The sequence below is a fragment of the Megalops cyprinoides genome, chromosome 21, assembly GCF_013368585.1.
Source record: "Megalops cyprinoides isolate fMegCyp1 chromosome 21, fMegCyp1.pri, whole genome shotgun sequence".
Taxonomy (NCBI): domain Eukaryota; kingdom Metazoa; phylum Chordata; class Actinopteri; order Elopiformes; family Megalopidae; genus Megalops; species Megalops cyprinoides.
The window spans coordinates 3,744,475-3,763,873 of record NC_050603.1 but is presented as its reverse complement, the minus strand read 5'-3'; the positions used below and the strand labels follow the sequence as shown (position 1 = coordinate 3,763,873).

At 42.3% G+C, this 19,399-nt stretch overlaps 2 protein-coding genes and 2 long non-coding RNA genes across 4 annotated transcripts; 3 read left to right on the top strand and 1 right to left on the bottom strand.

The window, feature by feature from the left end:
* The first annotated feature begins 1,113 nt into the window (after positions 1 to 1,113).
* LOC118769083 (protein sax-3-like) lies at positions 1,114 to 4,101 on the top strand. The gene is made up of 4 exons (XM_036516094.1): positions 1,114 to 1,183; positions 2,600 to 2,860; positions 3,722 to 3,997; positions 4,046 to 4,101. The coding sequence occupies exons 1-4, from the start codon at positions 1,114 to 1,116 to the stop codon at positions 4,099 to 4,101; spliced, it is 663 nt and encodes a 220-aa protein (XP_036371987.1).
* Positions 4,102 to 5,014: 913 nt separating this feature from the next.
* On the top strand, positions 5,015 to 6,070 carry LOC118796436. Its single transcript, XR_005005893.1, has 3 exons — positions 5,015 to 5,084; positions 5,894 to 5,944; positions 6,036 to 6,070. It is a non-coding gene; the product is annotated as an uncharacterized LOC118796436 (long non-coding RNA).
* A 3,473-nt stretch (positions 6,071 to 9,543) lies between these two features.
* On the bottom strand, positions 9,544 to 11,332 carry LOC118796435. Its single transcript, XR_005005892.1, has 3 exons — positions 11,258 to 11,332; positions 10,038 to 10,087; positions 9,544 to 9,620 (listed from the first exon to the last, which is right to left on the bottom strand). It is a non-coding gene; the product is annotated as an uncharacterized LOC118796435 (long non-coding RNA).
* Positions 11,333 to 15,024: 3,692 nt separating this feature from the next.
* lgals17 (galectin 17) lies at positions 15,025 to 18,770 on the top strand. The gene is made up of 6 exons (XM_036516311.1): positions 15,025 to 15,322; positions 16,632 to 16,678; positions 17,135 to 17,479; positions 17,918 to 18,184; positions 18,482 to 18,532; positions 18,674 to 18,770. Exons 1-6 carry the CDS (start codon positions 15,303 to 15,305, stop codon positions 18,757 to 18,759), a joined length of 816 nt encoding a protein of 271 aa, XP_036372204.1. The 5' UTR covers positions 15,025 to 15,302; the 3' UTR covers positions 18,760 to 18,770.
* Positions 18,771 to 19,399: the final 629 nt, after the last annotated feature.

The following is a 19,399-nucleotide window of genomic DNA, read 5'->3' as shown; positions in this document are numbered from 1 at the left end:
TTGTGGTTTGGAACAGGGCTTGTAACCGAAAGGTTGCTGGTTCGATTCCCCACTGTTGTACCCATGGGTAAGGTACTTAACCCAGAATTGCCTCAGTAAAACATCTATCTGTGTAAATTGATAACATGGAAAAACTGTAGCCTATGGAAGTTGCTCTGGATATGAATGTCTGCTAAATGACAATAATGTAACTTAACATATACATTACTCCATGTCTGAACAGTGGTTGAACACTTGCCCAACAGGCTTTCAAATCATTACCAATATTGATTATATTATTATATTATAGATATAATCATTTGTGTTCAGCCATACATAAAGAGGGAACCTTATGCTCAGCTGCAAAAATGACTCAATTCATTTCTGTAAGCTGCACTTATTCAGAATCAGACTGTGAAACGGAATACCTGAACTGAGCCAAACTGCCTGAATGTCTCCATTCCGGTGGTGGTAAACACTTGTGCTTTTAGGAAATGATTGTGGCACAGTTGTACAGGTGTTCAAAGAGACAATGCCACACCCTTCTGCCTCCACCAGTAGAGGTGAGCACATCACAAGCGACAGGAGAGTACTGGGCCGGGTAGAGCTGTCAGTTAGACAGGTGCTGTACCATGACACCTCCAATTGGGCATTTCACCAGCAACAAAGCCACACCTTCAGTTTAAATGTGATTGGCCAGAAAAATAAGGGACAAGCAGGCAGCAAGCGAAGGCTGGTATTCAGGAGCAGTGCAAACGTCAGTGGTTGAAAGTCCCCAAACGTATCAAAGGCTGGCTGAAGGAGGCAGATGTGACTCGGGGTGGGTAAGTCCATGCTGTCTTTACATCACTCTCTCTGATCAACACAACGGATTCCTCAAGGCCAGTGTTTCTGCCCTCAAAAGGCACAAGCAGAGTCTGATGACCGGTAGTGTGGCATTGGGACTACTGGTGTTAGTTTTGTGAACTTTGTTTTCAAATTCTGGTTGTTTGTCTGGATCTTTCTTTCTTTTTAAAGTAATCACACGTGGACATTGGGGAAGCTCCTCTAACAGGAAACTCTCAAGACTGGAGGCAGAAGTTGTTTTTCTGCACAGAGGAGATAGGCTCCATATTCTTCAGTGTCAAAACGAAGATGGTGAATACAGCAAAGGCGTCGTTATTTTTCCAAATCCTTCTCTTTTCCTGTGCAACAACTCCTATAGGTAAGTGATTCTTCATTTTCAGTCACCTAAACTTGACATAGCTGCTAAGAGTGACCTGTAAGTGTAATGTAACACTAATACAAACTTCACTCAGTGTTAGGTATGACCATGTGCCTTTAATTGATTATGGGGCGATTTCAAATGATATTCATGATGTGTCCGATGATATTTATTTAACATTATAATGTTGTACCCAACAGAAGCTGACCTCCAAACATATGTAAGAAATATATCTACGTGTACGAAAAATAATTTATATATTTATTTTAAAACAGATTTCTTTTAATAAACATGTGTTTTTACTGATATCTTTGTTATATTTTTTATTCATTCACAGCTAATGTCATGCAGTGAATCGTTATTGTCATATGCATTATCACTGACTTTGTCTGCTTTACTGCCATTTTATTTATGTATATGAAACTGAGGGGAAATGAAACATGTTTATTATGAAATTTCTACATAAGGTGCAGGAAATACTCTGTAGAAATAATAAGCAAGATGGGTAGCATTCTCAGACATGAGTATATGACCGTTGTTGTGGGGGGGTGTGTGGTTGGTCCATCCTGACCTAGAGCCGCTTCCCTGAGCAGAACTAGGGTAAGAATGCAGTGGTTCTCTGCCAGCTGGAGCCAGGCTTGTGTCCTCGTGTTGGGAATAGATGCAGCGTCTTTTTAAAGGCCCGAGCTGTTACACGTCCAGTTCCTCCCTGATAAAGAGGAAGTGGCGGCCACACAGGAAGTGCAGCTGCGGGTGCGCTTGGCAGAGTGAGAGATAAATGAGCTGACCCAGTCCGGCAGGGGAGGGTTCATCCCAGCACCTCAGTCCACAAATGGGTGGGTGAAAGGAAGAGGCGGGGGTGTATAGGCTTATAAATATGGACAAAGGGAGAGAACATGGAACTGCGCAGTTGGTGGGTGGGCAGGCAGTGTGTGTGGGGGGGGGGGGGGCATTCAACAGTTCTAACTGCATTTTGATTGGGGAGTAGAATTTGGGAAGCTAAAGCTCTGAGAGTTAAACTATTCTTTTCATTGTCTGGGAACTATTTCTGCAGATCAACTCCCATACCATCCATAAGATGTGTGTTACATGATGACATACAGGAATAGGTGTGGTGACATATAGAGTGTTTGTCACTGTGTGAGGATATAGCCTATAGAATGTTTGTGACTTTGTGATGTCATAGCCTATTGGAGCCTATCACACATTTGTCACTGTGTGATGTCATAGCCTATAAAATGTTTGTCACTGTGTGGTGTCATAGCCTATTGGAACCTATAGAACATTTGTCCCTGTGTGATGTCATAGCATATTGGAGCCTATAGAACGTGTGTCCCTGTGTGATGTCATAGCTGACTGGATGCGTGACTCAGGCTCCATCTGGCCCCTGTAATCCCTGTTATCCTCCCTCCTCAGTGTGGCTTTCGGTGCCTGAAGGTCATTACATCATCCTGATCTGCAGCGGCCACACCCACAGAAACACCACCTTCCTGGAGTGGAGAGGTGCAGACGGTGATGTCATCGCCATCAAAAGGGGCCACTCGGCCACCACCATGAGGGACCATAAGTACTCACTCTTGTCCGACGGATCCCTGTTGATCAAATCGCTTCACCGCACAGATTCCGGGGAGTACCGCTGCAGAGAGCAGGTAGTGGCGGACGTGGAGGTCCTGACAGGTAAGCACTCCCACCAGTGGTCCACAGCCGGCCACCCATGCCTGTCCAATGACTGAACAGAACATTTTCACATTATCACAGAGTGTTTAATGGTGTTAAGGAACAGGGCTCGTAACCATGAGGGTTTGAATCTGACTGGATTTGCTTCAGTAATAAATGCAGCTGTACATTTGAATTAAATGTCTGATGTAAGATATGCAATTAAACCTGCACAAGGGCCCCTGCTAAGCAAATGCAATATGGCAATGTAATTCTTCAAGATGGAAGAAACGAAGATGAATCAAGGCTTGATGAATTAGAAGCCTAAAGGGGGGGAGGAGGTCTGGTCACCAATATACTTTTTTCTTAACTTTAAGTGATGAATTTACGCATGTACTTTTGATTTGTACCACCCTGAGTGGAGCAATCACTGAAGTTTATGGAAAGTACTAATCACTTTTAATTAGTGATGCCACAAACAATACATTATTGCCATTATCCAGAGCGACTTACATAGGTTTTAGTTTTTACATGGAGGTTTTACTAGGCAATTCTAGGTTAAACAGCTGCATGGGAACCAACATTTGCATTATGTATTTTCAATAAGCGTCACATTTCCTGTATTACAAGACACATGAATTCCTGCCTCTCATGTAATCTTATTCATCGCTTGTGTATACATACTATACATTGATGTGTGAAACGACATACATATTTGTCATATTTCTCTGCACTTACTGATTCATATTTCTGTTTCGTGGATTGGACTGAGTAATGAGGGCTTCTGCCCTGCCGCCTGTTCATGCGCTCTGACAGTCAGAGTCAGTCGTTTGCCTGTCACTCCTCTATCACGCCTTAGTTTCACATCACATGTTCCCTCAGGTCAGGACTACAACGTCACGGCTGGGAGAACCGTACTGCTTCCCTGCAAGGTCACGGACAAACACAGACAGAAATGGGTACTCAAGAGAAACAAGGAACGCAAACCCATCTACACCAGACACAAGAACGGAACCGTGAGGAAAGAGATAGAGGACCCGCAGAACCGGTTCTCGCACATGGAGGACAACACCCTGCAGATAGCCGATCTGCAGCCCGAAGACACAGGGGAGTACTGGTGTAACGGCAGGAGGGCCGCCAGCCTGACGGTGAGGACAGGTAAACCTGCTTCCCCTCAATGGCGTCTGTGGTGTTTCTGTGTTTCAGATCATCCATGCTTGCACACAGTACAGTCAGCCCTCTTTAACGTTGCCGCTGTGTGAGCCAGTCTTTTCACTGATTGAGCCATATCTATATTCATAATTTATATGTGTTACATATTTTAGATTATAAAAATGCTAATTATTACATTGTGTAATAATTAATGTTTGCATTGTCTTCTGCCTTTAGAGAAAAATGATTACACCAATCATATTACGACCGAGGACACTGACACAGGTACTGATAATGGCCACTACAACAATACACTCTCTGCACACATGCTTTCTGTCTGGTTTAAGACTATACTGGGTAATAATAACATGCCTCACCACCGATGATCAATGTATTATACTCACATTTTAATTCTCCACAGAAAGGGGTCAGTTTCAGGGTTGAAAAAATATAATAACTGTTGTTCTCTCAAATAGATGTCTGTGTACCAATACTCACAACTCACATTCAGTTCTTTTTTTCAGAGACTGATGAGTCTGAAATTGAAGGCTCAGGCCAAGTTGGCGGTAAGGTATCTTCTGCCATTGCAGAGAAAGGTTTCCTCTTTCACTGCTCTTAAATGCCTAAGACATGTGCATTTAGTTGTGAGGTTAAAAACCTGTTGAAGCTGGGGGACAAACTCCTGTAAGGTTTCCAGTTGGTTCAAGGTTGTGCATCAGTACCATAGCCTCATTCTGGGTTCTGGGCAATGTGCTGTAGGGTTTGGTGGGCTGGTCTCCAGTTCGGATGGTTACAGGTTTGAATTCCCGGTGGAATGACACTGTTGTGTCTGTGAGTAGACAATTTACCAAAAGCACTTCAGCAATGCTGAAGCTCAATAAATTGCCACTAGAATGCTGAAGGTTCCGTAATGCAGAAAGATTCTGGAATCCAGAATGCATTCTGTTGTGGACGTTAATGCGGTGCTGATTTTCACTGTGCTTGTTGCTTTGTCTCCCAGTGCTGACAGCTGTAGCCATTGGTGTAGGAGTCCTGCTTCTGCTGGCTGGTTTTCTGAGCTTTTGGTTGCTGATCAGAAAGAAGCACAGAAAAGGTAATGTGTGAATCATCAAAATCAGGTGGCAAAATCAGGTGAAGGGAAATTTGTCTTGGTTGATCTGATTCTGGCTTGTTTATGCCAAATGAAGCAGTGATGTTTTAACTGAGATATCTGTTTAACACATGATATTACCAAACAACACATGTGTTCTTTTAAATATTGTTTTTCTTGCTTTCATTCAGTCTTAATGTAGTTAGTTTAGCTACCTAATCCAGTTCTTTATATATATATATATATATATATATATATATATATATATATATAAGCAGAGCATTTTCAATGCAAGTATTTTTTCCCCAATGAAATTGATCAATGAAAATATACTGAATGTGATTTTAGTTTTAATGCATGTCAAAATCTACATTAGAACAACTAATGTTGTTCACGTAGCTGTTCCACATGTAAACCTAATCTCAGTGAGTCAATACTATATGAAAAATAATAAATGTAACCTGCCCTCAGAATGAAAAAAAGCAGACTCTTTTTTATCACTTTTATGCATCTTGACAGCAGTGTGAAAAAGGACAGCAGTCTGACAGTCACGCACAAAGTCAGAGGAAACAAAAAATAAAGCAGAATTACAGACTGATGTAAGATAATGGTTCACAAATGAGTCTCATTTTCTCATTCTGACCACAGGCTGCAGAGTTTGTATTTTCTTTCCCATGTTTTCTGTGAGCCAATGCACCAGTTAAAACCTAAAAGCTTTACAGTGCGAGGTCTTCTTTTTATGAGACAATAACTTATCAATAGCCTGTCAGTGGTGCTTTGCGGATAACAACAAATACGCCTCTCTGGGACAGGAAACAAGCAGGAAACCACGGGGCTCCAGCCACAGAGACCTCCTGATGTGGGTGAGTGCTCACGTATCAGTGTCTACTGGAGCGTGCATATCCTTCTTGCATGCGCTGAGTTGCGTTGACACAGCGACACTTTATTTTTCAGTGACGTCTGAAGCACCAGGGCGGGGTGAAGCACCGGTGAGTCAGCGGTTCTTAATCTTACAGTTGAGCAACAGTTCACTAGGGTCATGATTGCTATTGGACCATCATTTCCTCAGAAATTCACTTGCAGCACACATAGGCAAATTTTGAAATACATATAAGTGCCATGGGCAGCAGTGTGGCATAGTGGCTCAGAGCAGGGCTCATAACCGAAAGTTGGTTGGTTCAGTTCCCCACTGGGGTACTGCTGTTGTACCCTTGGGCAAGGTACTTAACCCACAACTGCCTAAGTAAATACATTAGGATAGATATTAGGTATTAGGTAGATAGAGGAAGGTAGACCAGAGACCAGAAAATATGAGTTTTCTGCTGCCTCCAGAAGGCACCCAGGGACTCTGTTGTACGAATCTCGTACTACAGATATCCAGCTGTATGAATGGATGGAAATTGTAACCTACATGTATGTAAGTCACTCTTGATGCTGAATCATCTTCATGTATGTACAAAAAGAAGAAAAAACTAGCAGTAAGTTTAATTGCATGGCCTGGATATTTGTGGCATAACACTTGCATGCCCTGCCTCCCTCTGACCACGCCCTCTCTCACACACACACACACACACACACACACACACGCACACACACACACACACATACGGGACACACATTCTGAGGTTGCCTCCATGCTCCTTTGACAACAATAATATTCATTTGATTGAGTGGTTAAATCTTCTTCATGTTCTGTAATCACCCATTTATCATCAGCAAGTGCATCAGGCAGGGCTTATGAGCAAGGCTCTTATTTCTTTAATAAAATGGCTGCGCCCCACTCTGCTGCTACAATGCACGCTAACATGGCCGTCTTCCTCCGTGTCAGAGCGGCGGCCGGGTCGAGGACGGCGAGATCCACTATGCCTCCCTGGGCCGCCACAACTGGAGGGAGAGATCGCGGGTACAGGGGGAGAGGCAGCATGTCATCTACTCCACTCTCGCCGGCGCGGAAGGCTAAGCTAAAGGCAGAGATGCACAAACCATGGCGGAGTAATCCTGTAGTTTTTGCATGGGACTTTATTAGACTGATCCACTGGAATGAAGTGTTTAGATCTAGCTAGCACACTAAGCTTTGACTGAAGACACCGTGGTGTCGGCACAGAGCACAGTAAGTAAGTCCACACCCTGCAGCCAGACTTGCGTGCCCTACAAACCTCGGCGACTGAAATGTTGTGCTATGGACAGGTTGGACATTGTTATATGGACATTGGTTTGTATTGAAAGCACAAAATGAAAATTTCATGCAAACATACTGGATATGCGTGCTGATGTCTTGATTCCACCCAGGCTCACGCCCGCAGAAAATACAGAGGGGTGCACTTGAAATCCACGGGACAGGGGTATTGGCACAAACCGTCATATTTAAAATAAAAAAAATGTAATAAATACTATGTAGACATCCTGATATAGTTTGCTGTCTTGGGAATCTAGCAGTGTACACTGGGATTTTCTGTAGGCTTTTTGCCATCTCATTGTCTGGTTTCTCTTTTCACTTTGCACCGATGGTGTAGCCAGAACCTGTTGCTGCCAATAACCTGGCAGATCAGAGGGTAAGGAGTGCTGCTCTGTTTGCAGTCTATTTTCAGCCGATCTCTTTGGCAGAGACTCATAATGAAACTGAGGAAGAAACAAACAAACAAAAAGGTAATATGGCCTGAAAAATCACAGGGTACCTGAGATATATATATATATACCACAATAATATGGTCACCAGAGTGACTCCATAAAACAATTTATTTTGACTTGGCAAGTGAAACTGATAATGTTACCTCTTTAAAAATGCTTAGCTTAAAAGCGTCAGCTTCAGAATTTAAATATGTACAGCAGTGTGTTCTTTCAAAGCGTGTGACTTCCTTCATAATGCCTTAGATACAATATCAAGTCAATATCGGCCTTCTGCTGATGGGTTGTGTCGATACAATAAATTCATAACACAACAAATTGATGTCTGGCAGTACAGAGTCTGTAGTTTTCAGGGGGATTTTAAAATAGTGTGGCATTTTCTCAAACATTGCTGTTTGTAGTGAGAAAGGACAACGCAATCATGACTTTGCCTGTCTGCTCTATGTATTATGATTCGTTACGTTATATTATATTACATTACTTTAGCAGTAGTAGTTTCCTTACCCAGCGTGACTTACAGAGTGCATTGCATGAAGTGGCATGAAAAGTTCCACAAACATGACACCACTAACCACATGTGAATGAGTATCAGTGCAAAACGTAGTGCTGAGATCACAAGTGCATGCCTACTTCAACATGTCAGCACAATGGAATATGCATGACATAAAGACTATACCATTCCAAACACAGTGCTAAAACACGCCCTGAAATAACCCCCCACATCACGTTTGGGTAGGGGGGCTGAGGTGTTGCCAGAAGAGGTGGGTCTTCAGTCTGCGATGAAAGGTAGCTAGTGTCTTTGCTGTTGTGACTGCAACAGGAGGCAGTGTGGGATAGCAGGTAAGAAGCAGGGCTCGTAACCAAAAGCTTTACTGGCTTCCCCAATTCATTCCAGCCTTATTTTTCCCCATCGCATACATTGTTCATTATCTTATTATTAGTCTGTGTATTCAATGTATTCAACTGCATATTACATACTGTGACATGTCCATAATGTATTATGTTTCCTGTTGGAGAGAGGATAATGCCATTATAAAGCTGCCCGTCTGCTGTGTATTTAGTGACCCCTGCAGGCAGTAAGTGTGCAGTGCGGTCTGAGATTTCAGCTTTCATTGGCATGATAACCATTGAATTGGACTGTGTAAACGAATATGCTATAATTTGCACTAATTTGCACAGGTGGAGTAGAAACAACCCAGATCCTTCATCTATTGTGATAATACAAGTCACATAAAGAAACAGAGTGGAGAAACATTCAGAAAACCAGTTTAAAGTAAAAAGGAAAAATGAACTTATCTCTGCTTACGTACCCCATTCCCCAAGCAATTCTTGTCTGATAATGCATGGTTTCATACACATATTTCATACACAGCATACACAAGGCACATGTATATTTAAAAATGCTGAAAAACTTTAATCAAGTGGAAGCAAGCTGCTATATTCTACACAAATAAATATGAAATGAGTATCATTGAGCTTATCATTGCTATTGAAGGGAAATGGCTCCCTATCTTTGGTATGAGACATTATGACTATTGATTTGTAGTTGATTCATATTGACAGCACCTATGTAATGAGTAATAACTGTACAATGCATGGCAAAATGTAAGCACACATTTTATCCTATAAATCTTACAGACATATCTTCTCATCCTCCCAGCACACACAGACATATATAAAATATCACTATACAACAAACACAGAGACTAACATTTACAGATTCAGCAGGCACTTTTTATCTAGATTTGGCAAAGGTTGCCACTGATGACGTCATTGCACGCATTAGAAGCGCTGATTGGCTGGGGTCTGGTGAGCGACCACACTGTATATGACATCACTGGGAAGGGGCGGGGTCTCCCTCTGCCGAGGGGGGCAGGCTTTTCCATGCAGCTGAAGACTGACATAGTGCAAATCCTGAAACAGATTTCGCAGGCTGAATGCTAAGACACCTCACACCCTAACACATTTAGATTGAGTCTTTTTCTGCCAAGTTAAAAGTTAACAGTACTTTTTTTGTAGACGCAGACAGTCCTAAAGATTGTTAACATTTTACTTTTAATGCCATGTTGGAAATGTGCCAGTTGTTCTGCGGTTGAGACACTGATTGGAAGTCTTGTCTCCCTATGATGAAGTGTGTTGATTGGACATGGCTGCTGTGTATTGCTCAGGTGGGGGCTACACATTAGCGCTGGACAAAGTGTTACCCATTCTTACTCTAGCACTTTGAGGGCCTTCAAACGCTCAATATAACTGTCATTATTAGTAGTAGTGATAGTCATAGCAGTAGTAGAGATGGTAGCAGTAGTAGTTCTGGCAGTAGTACTATATTACCTTATTGCCATCCTTGTTGACAGCGTTGCGGCAGATGAATTTGCCCAGAGCTGGAATGATAGGAGCCACAAATACAGTATTAGATACATCTGCAGCACTATCTCTGCTTGGAAGAGTTTAAAACCCTTTCTGAGTGACTTCACCAGCCACTGCCAACTTCATTACTTGCATGATATTGTATAACAACATAAATAATAAATGATAAATAAATAATAAATAATGATAATAATAAACTTTATTTATATAGCACCTTACAACATTTTACAGCCCATAGTGATTAACAGACAGCAATAAAACAAGAAAAGAAAAGGATTTCTTAAAAATATTTGATTTAAAAATGGAACATTTATAAAACTATGGTTTAATTAAACTAGCAAATAAGAACAAATGAGAGCAAAAAAAAAAAAAATTAATAAAAGCAGATAAAACAAGAAATAAGAACAGGTCATCCAAAAACAAAAGTTGTTTTTTCACTCTGGTATTAAAATACCCTGAAGCCCAGGGGCGGTCGGAGAAAATGATCCCTCTCCTCTGCCTCATCTACAGCCCCCCGTTAGCGATGACAGCAAATCATCATTTCCGCCGATTTAATGGTGTAGTCAATCAGAAACCACTGTGTTAAAATGTGAAGGGTCACGCACTTTGACAGTGGAATCTTTCAATCGGTTAGTTCCAGAGGAAGACAACAAACATTTTGTCAGCTTCAGCTGCGCTGCTTGGAAAGATGAATCGGCTACCGTGTGTGCTGTATAGAATTGCCAGCTACAGCAGAGCTACTGACGTCCCTTTTTTAGGTGCTGCATATTTTAGAAAAGTGCACCCAAAGCCTGCCAATATCAACAGCATGCAAATCATTTTTTTTTTTTTTTTTAATTTCATGACCCGCACAATACCCACAAGACCATGGTACTGGGTATGATCTGTCTCATTATGCCCACCATAAAAACTACCGTTAATCTTTACCATTTTTTTTTTTAATTATTTGAATAAATTTTTATTTATTTTTTATTTCAAAAATGATCCTTTAAGGATCCAATTTAAATTAAATTTATATTTAACTTTACATAACAGATGAAATTGCGTATCCACGCAGAAGGAGGGAAAATTAACGCTTTACCATTCAGTCATTACAGTGCCACTCGAATGTCTGAGTAGACAGTTTACTGGGCCTTTAATGATCCGATGGCCGGACATGTCCCCTTTAGGGGCAGTTATCTCACCTCTCCTGTGGGACAGACCGTAGGCGCAGAGAGCCATCAGCACGGCGGAGGCTACGGGGACGAACGAGAGGAGGGTCCAACACGAAACAGTGGGCCCCTCTGGTATACGATCTGCAAAACACAAAAACACAAACCACACGGTCGGAGTGGGTCGCTCTCCGCCCCCCTACCATGCAGGCTGCGGGCGGAAAAAAGCCTTGTATTGATGACTGAGATGAACGAGAATAGCGCCATGGTTCACTCAGTCTCACACAGGATGCACAATGGAAAAATACATTCTGCAGTTTTTTTTCTTTTCTTTTTTTTATACTGAGAACAGGAAGCTGTCAGATTCACAAAAGCTATGCTGCAAAAACCTCCAAGAAATTATTTTAATCAAATTTTATCCCAAAATTAACTTTGTTAGTATATTAAAGAAATCACTAACACCTTAAACAAATTTGGGGTAGCCATCTAAATTGAGTTTAATTTCTTGTTTTAAGTAATAACTACAGGCTCTCTTAAAGTTATTGAAGCCAGTGGATTTCAATAAATTACCCTGAATGTGATTTCAATGTATTTTTTTTTTTACATTTACATTTAAATTTATTCATTTGGCAGATGCTTTTATCCAAAGCGACTTAGTGAGGCAGAGTACAACAAAAGCAAGAAGCCATATAAGGAGTCAACAATATTATAAGCGCTACATGACCAACTGTCAATAGTTGGCCAGTCAAGATACAAGCTAGCTAGTAGAGATACAAGTGCATGAAACCATAGATTTGAATTTTTTAAACGAAAGCAAAATTTAAGACATAAGGAATTGCTTTAGATGGTAGTGTTTCAGGTGTTTAGGTGAGTTTTAATTTTTCTGACACAAATAAAGTGACAGTTATGTTCATCTTTTTATAAACAAATAAAACTCTTTTAATTAATTAAATTACACTTCTACATAATCGAGTTGGAGTCAATTGAATTTCAAGTTTAAAAAAAACAATAAATGAATTGCAACTCAGTTCATTAACTGAAAAATCTTAAGGAAAATTGTAAAGGAAATTCTCATTTCATAAACTGAATTTCAGATCATTCCCTGAATTGACCGGACTGAAATGGAATTGACCCCAAAAAAGCCGCTTGGACTTGTAGCACACAACTGTCAGCACATAGAGAACCTAGATCAGTGTTCAAAAATCAATATTAAGCCTCGTCCGTTGACTTAAGTTTGAGTTCAGCTGCAGCAGCACAAAGAAAGTAAGAAATGCAGAAAGTAAGAAAAACCATGCAGAGCTTGCAGGAGAAGAGACAACAGACTTTGGCACAGACGCTGAAAGGTTTTGCCATATAAACAGGTTTAAACAGCAACACAGCCACCCCCTGTATTATTGTGTGGTACGCTGGGTCCTCCGCAGCAGATAAAAAAGTGGTACAAAGAGTGATAAACACAGCACAAAAAATCATTGGCTGTGCTCTCCCCTCCCTGGAAGAAGTTGCAAACTCCAGACTCCTCTCTAAAGCCATAAAAATCTCTAAAGACACTTCCCACCTTGACACTCGCTTTTTGAACTGTTGCCCTCAGGCTGACGCTACAGGTGTCTTAAAACAAGGCCCAGCAGAATGAAAAACAGCTTCTTTGCTAAAGCAATGAATGCTTTAAATCACACAAAACTGTCCTGATCACAAAGACACACAGTAATTTATTTATCTACACACATATTTAAATTATTTATGTGTTTTTATCATTCATTACATTATTATTTATTTATTTTTCTACTGAGCTTTTATTGGGTGAATGAGTTTTAAGTGAAGTATTTAATGAGTGAATGTGTTTTACTGTGTGTTTTATGGATGCACCTTACGAGAGCAGCACTGCAATTTCGTCAAGCTGGCATAATGTGGCCTCTTCCTCGGTATGATGAGTCGGAGGTGCAGATACCGCGGCAAACAGAACAGCAGGTCATCACCTTACACAATGCGTTATTGGCTAGAGCAAGTTAATGCATTTTAACATTAAATTTCATGACTTAAATATGAAATTATGATTCTTCTGTGATTGGTTCACTGGGGCATTTCTTAAATCCTGATAGACGATTTTGTTGGTAACCTCAAGGAAGATATGTAGCCTGATGAAAATCTTTCACACCGCGCATATATGAAAATTATGAGCATGCGTTCGAAGAACAGGGTCAACGAGGACCATTATTAACTCCTAATAAGGAATAATCATTAACATTGGTTTTTGACCAGTTAGGTTTTCCTTGTATTGTCCCGTTTCACGCCAATTAAAACAAATGTATAAACCAATGGTGCCTCATTGAGACAGTATTATCATTTAATAATGAACGCGTTAATGGACTGAACAGTATAGGCGCAACACTGTAAGCACAGGAAATAACTGGGTGAGGTCAAGGAGTGTCAGTACCGACAGGTTCATTTTAACGGCACAAACGCAGGAGGCGGTTTGTATGTGTGGCGATCCTGTCAGCATTTAAGAGTAACTTCTGCCTCCGGCGAGCAACGAAGCCCGCTGACTGAACACTTACCTGTGAATGCCAAGCGAACTCCTCTTCCAAAGCGCAATCCCCCTTCTTCTCGTTCGACGCAGAAATATAGTCCAAGGTCCAATTCCTCAACACCTCTGATTCTTAGGCTGATGGATGAAGTACGATTGTCCTCCTCTAGTGATAAATTACCACGATTATTACTGTGTATAACGTGAGAGGTTTTGTTATCAATGTGACGTTTTGTTGTGCTGGTTAGTGAGACTATTTCCTCTGTGCGCACAAGGATCCACCGGTTTTCGAAGCGGAATGGGAGGCTGCACGGTAGCACAGCGTCGCCTCCGGGCTGAACCAGGCGCAGTTCGAACGACGCAGAGGTCTCGCTGGGTCTGGAGCCACCTGCACAAAACCACACTGGAGATCAATTACAGATCGATTTAGCTCCTGTCAGTCCACGACAGTTGCGCTGGGTTCGAACTGCTGAGCTGAAACCGACTCTTGCACTGATTTAAACCCTTTTCCTGCAGTTATGTTAAACTGGGAGAACATTAAAAGTTTTTTTTTTCATTTAAACATTATGGAAAAAACATTTATAGAGGAATTTCAGAATTAGATGACTAACTTCTATCTTGGTAACAACTGGATTAAATGTCCTTAGGTAGACAATATATGTCTCCAGTAACCAATATTATTCTCTCAAATAAATCTTGCATTTAAGGTATGTACAAAAATTTAACTATGAAAAGGAGGATATAATATATATTATACTTAAGATAAAAAAAAAATATTCAAGCGCACTGGATGGATCATACCTGCTTGCTATGACAAGGCTGTCGCCTCGAAAGATACTTGAATTGCTTCCCTTGAGTACTTTTCTACATTAACTATATTAACACGTATACCACCTTAATTTTTCAGTTACACCAGTAATAATACTAATACTACTAATAATAGCAGGCTAAAATATTGTTCGATGTTCACTCTACGCTCCATACCGTAACCCTTTACCGTTGGTAGAAGGGATACTCAGCCAAACAACGTGCCAATCTATCCATCTGTCTATATGCGGTCGTCCATCTGTTCATTTGTCTATCATTATTACAAGTATAGTAAATATGTACTCACACCAAACGAGGAGAGTCAGTGTGTAATAAACGTGTCTCATGTTTGTTCTGCGGACGCTGTAGAAATGAACGAGTGGGCTTCCAGCGCTCGGACTGAGGCGAATGAGCGCACCACCACAATCGCTCCTTTGCAATACGACGGGGGGCAGAGCAGCGTGCAGTGTGGGCATGTGGTTAGCTGGGCAATGGACAGTGGTTGTTTACGTATAGGATGCATCCCCACCACAGACCATAGAAGTAGCCTACAGACCCTTAGGAGTGCACATCAGCGAAAGCAGTAGGATTTGTTTTGCATTCGGTTTATCTGAAACGGGGCGTGTTGTCAGTCAGTATGGGTTTCGTTTTCTTGCGCTTCACGTGTGTCCCTCGTGTGTTTTCGCCATTACTTAGGCTACCTCCCGACAGACGCTTTTATTTTTACAGACATCTCGACGCAGGAACACCATGCACGCACAACGGGATCGGTAAGCAGAGAAATCGTCTGTTTTTTTTTATTTTAAGTCATATGAATTCCTCTTTCCGACCGCTAAGATTTCTGAACGTATGTGGCTCTGATATATCAATAACAACACACAGGTACTGTAATATACACTATTTCATTTTCATAGTTTAAAGGAGTTTGAAAAAGTATTTTGCATATTTAGTCTAAGAAAGGACAACAAACCTGTGTGGAAGCATCGAGCAGAACGTAAAACTACTTCTTGCATAGCCTACTGACAAATGTCTTACTTTTCTGCATACGCGCTAGCTCAATTTTATTTCATCGTACATTTCATCACACTTGAATGAAACTGGCATTTATGATAAAACCCAATGAAATAAATGACAAAATCGAGAAACGTTTGTTGCTGTCGTGACACCATGCCCCTTAATGTCATCTTAAAGGAGATATTTTTGTTGGTTCTTTGCTGTTAATGTCAGGGAGCACAGGCTAGGACTCAATCGCAGACCCAAAAGAGCGAGGGTTTCCGGGCAGAATAGTGATAACACACGGCAGAATCGAAAAACCAGTACACAGGCAGGGTCAAACCCAGAGAGGCAGGGAAAATCCAGAAACGGGAAGGTCAGAACGGGCAGGGTCGGAAAACGGGCAGGCACGATCGGGCGAACAAAACAAAGCGGCAGACAAAAAAACGGATCAAAAACAGGCAGGTCGAAATCGGAAACAGCAAACAGCATCGGAGAGCAGGGCAGGGCAGAAACACAAGGGGTAAAAACAAAAGCACAAGGGCTAGGGGGCGGGAGCACTGACAGGTCATGACTCTGAAATACTGACATTCTGATTTGGCTTGAATGCTTTACTTTCACTTTCGTTTCTGCGAGACGCGTAGAGTAACGAAACTTATGGGACTTGCTGGGGTATTTGTGCTTGTGAATCATACCAGTCCAAGCTGTTTTTGAGGAACTCGGAAACAATTATATGAAAACGTAGACTATCGTAACCAATTCACAAAAGCGTCGAGACATTGAACCATGCTTCAGAAGCGCGAGTGGGAGTGAACAGTTCAGAATTAATAATCCTGGATAGATATTCACCATTTTCATTTAAATTTGTCTAACATAAGGATTATCTAGGATCTATATTGCGAATATAAAAGGAACGTGCCTGTGATTCACTCCAGTTAAAAAAATACTCCAAAACCCAAGCTTCACATTTTTATTCCCAATGAACTGTAACGCATCTTGTATTTTGCAGCATTGTCGCGTAACTATAAGGAGCCGCATACTACCGTAGACAGTGGCTTTACCATTGCTCCTGTCTTATTTTCCCAGGATCTCTGTCCAATGGCTGCTGATCTTCTTCCTTGCTGGCTCCTCAGGTGAGTTAATCTCCGTGATTTCCTACTGTTAATCACGCTGGCAGTAATGCTATTCGATGAGGTGCAGGTGTATACAGATAAGTAAATGGTTTATTTACACAAAATAAGTTATAACCACACTAAAATAATTAGATCCCTGTGTTTCAGGATGTGTCCTAATTTTTGTAGCATCTGCAACCACATATCTGGAAACTTACATTTCAGAGAATGAATCAGAGTTAGTTTATCTGAATACGTGAGATATTTTGAAATATTTTTCAGAGGTATTTTAATTCCACAATTAAAACAGATGGTTTGTGGTTTGTAAGGCCTATATGACCGCAACACAAGCATGCACACAAACGGCTTCATAACGTCCAGCCCACAAAGAACGGCCACCTTTGAAACAGACCACTTCCATTGCACACCGTTTTCCTGGGACAGGAGTCTTAACCGAAATTCCCCGGTCCTCCACAGCCTCCCCGTCCCGGTTCTTCCAGGTGTCGTACCACGTGGGCCACAAGGCCGTCTTGCCCTGCAACTGGACATCCTTCATGGAGGGCTCGCCTTCCCCCCTGAGCGCCTACCTGACGTGGCAGACGCCCGAGGAGAGCGTGTTCGAGATGCTGGGTGCGGCGCGCTTTGAAGGAAAGGGCTACGAGGGCCGGGTAGAGGTGCTCCAGCAGGGGTTCGAGCACGGCGACTGCTCCCTGTGTCTCAGGGAGCTGAGGTTCTCCGACGCTGGGCTCTACGAGAGCTTCGTCGCCGTGGGAGACGGGAGGACGAGGTCCTTCATCCGGAGCGTCCAGCTGGCCGTCAGGGGTTAGTGGCAGGCGATGCTGTCCTCCTGCATGGCCACGCTGCCATTTGAATGCTCAGTCGTTCCTTGCGTGGTGGACAAACACGGTGTGTGCTGCCCCTCTGGGATATTAGTGCATTCTCTCTGCCGTGCACGCATGCCGGTTGATCGCTCAGTCAAATTTAAAATGGCTGGTGTTTTTTTTTGATGCTGAGGTCTCCAGTGACCTTAGGGCAAAAGGAAGGTGCCAGAATGCAGTAGCTCCCATTCACACCACACAGACAAGGAATGACTGCATATTCATATTCATATTCATATATTTACACTGGAAGAGATGTTTAATTATAGTGTTTGACCTGCAGTTTCCCCTTGTTGATGGTCTTTTAAAAGAGGGTTCAGAGCGTGTATAATTTTGACACCCTGCATCTCACTGCTGCCCCTGTGCTCCAATGCTCTCGTAGACCACAAGTACCGAGAATCTCTGCGAGAGGGAGGGGACCTCGTACTGAAACTCCACACCCCTGAAGCCATGACAGTGGTTTTCCAAGGGAGTGGGCAGCCGGAGTGGGGCGTCGTGTGGGAGAGAGGTGCCCAGGAGGGGAGCAGGGGAGTTCTGAATGGGGATAAGGAGCTGATCATCACGGGGGTGCAGATGAAGGATGCAGGAACCTACAAAGTGATGGACTCACAAGGGCTGGCAATAAGCACAGTGCATCTCCGCGTGACAGGTGAGAGACTGTCATACAGCAGATGTTCTTATCCAGGGAGACTTACATAAGTTACAATTTTATCCATTTATACAGCTGGTTATTTACCAGTTGTGTGTTAAGTACCTTGCGTGTTAAGTACCTTGGTTACTAGCCCTGCTCTTTACCACTATGCTACGCTGTTGCCCATGGTGCTTATATGTATTTTAAAATGAGCTTGAGGAGAAAGACAGAAAAGATATTACAGGAAACTTTGTCCATGTTGAAAAATGATATATGTGTGGCAATGCACTGAAATTGTTCTTCTTTCATTTGTAGAAATCCCCAAGATCCATAAGCCGATCAGGAGGGAACATTATGAAACACAAGGTGAGTGAGACTTTTCACCGGGCACGTCCGGCTCATACTCATCAAAGAATTTGTGGGGAAAATAGTTTCAAGCTGCTCTGGCTAGGTGGCGCCATATAAGAGCCCCACTGATCTGTCAGTTATGTTTCTCATTCTTCCCAGGTGGCAAAGATGCCCATTCGGGTGTGTGTAGCGTGGGTGCCACAGCTTTGCTCATCCTGGCCTCCCTCCTGTTCTCCAGCCTTTGAGGTCTCTTTCATTTGACCACACCTCCTCTGGGATTTTGTTAGCTGTCAGATGTAAGTGTCTAATGCCCATCTTGTGGTCATTTGCAAGCTAGTTTTGTGGTCATTTGCAAGCTAGTTTTCTTGCTAAAGCTCAGCAACCTTAGGTGGCTATCAAGTTTCAATGCAGATGTTTTTTTTGTTTTTTTTTACCAGTTCTCATTGTTAGCTGCCTTGCAACACCAGTAGTAACCAAGGTCACTCGGTAGCCAATGCAGTGATTCAGTTAAATCTTAAACAGCAATGATAGTCATACACCTGTTTAAAAGGACTGGCAAAGCATGTCTGCTAAGAGAAACTGCCCCTTAATGAAGAACTGGAACTGTAAAATAATGAAGGATATTCGGGGTGGGGGGGGATCTGACCTGACTCTGTGGTTGTGCCTGTCTCCATTCCTCCATGAATGTGACTTGGGGTTGGCCTTTCAAAACAGAATGGATTTCTGCCCTAGAAGGGAATCACGCGAGATGGAGAGAGGAATCACGGTGACACAGCAGGGCAGAGTAGAGGCAGTGTGGAGCAATGTGGAGCAATGTTAAGACATTGTGCGGTAGCACTGAGAGTGCAGCAGCGATGAGACACTTTGTGGAAGTGTGTTGAGGCA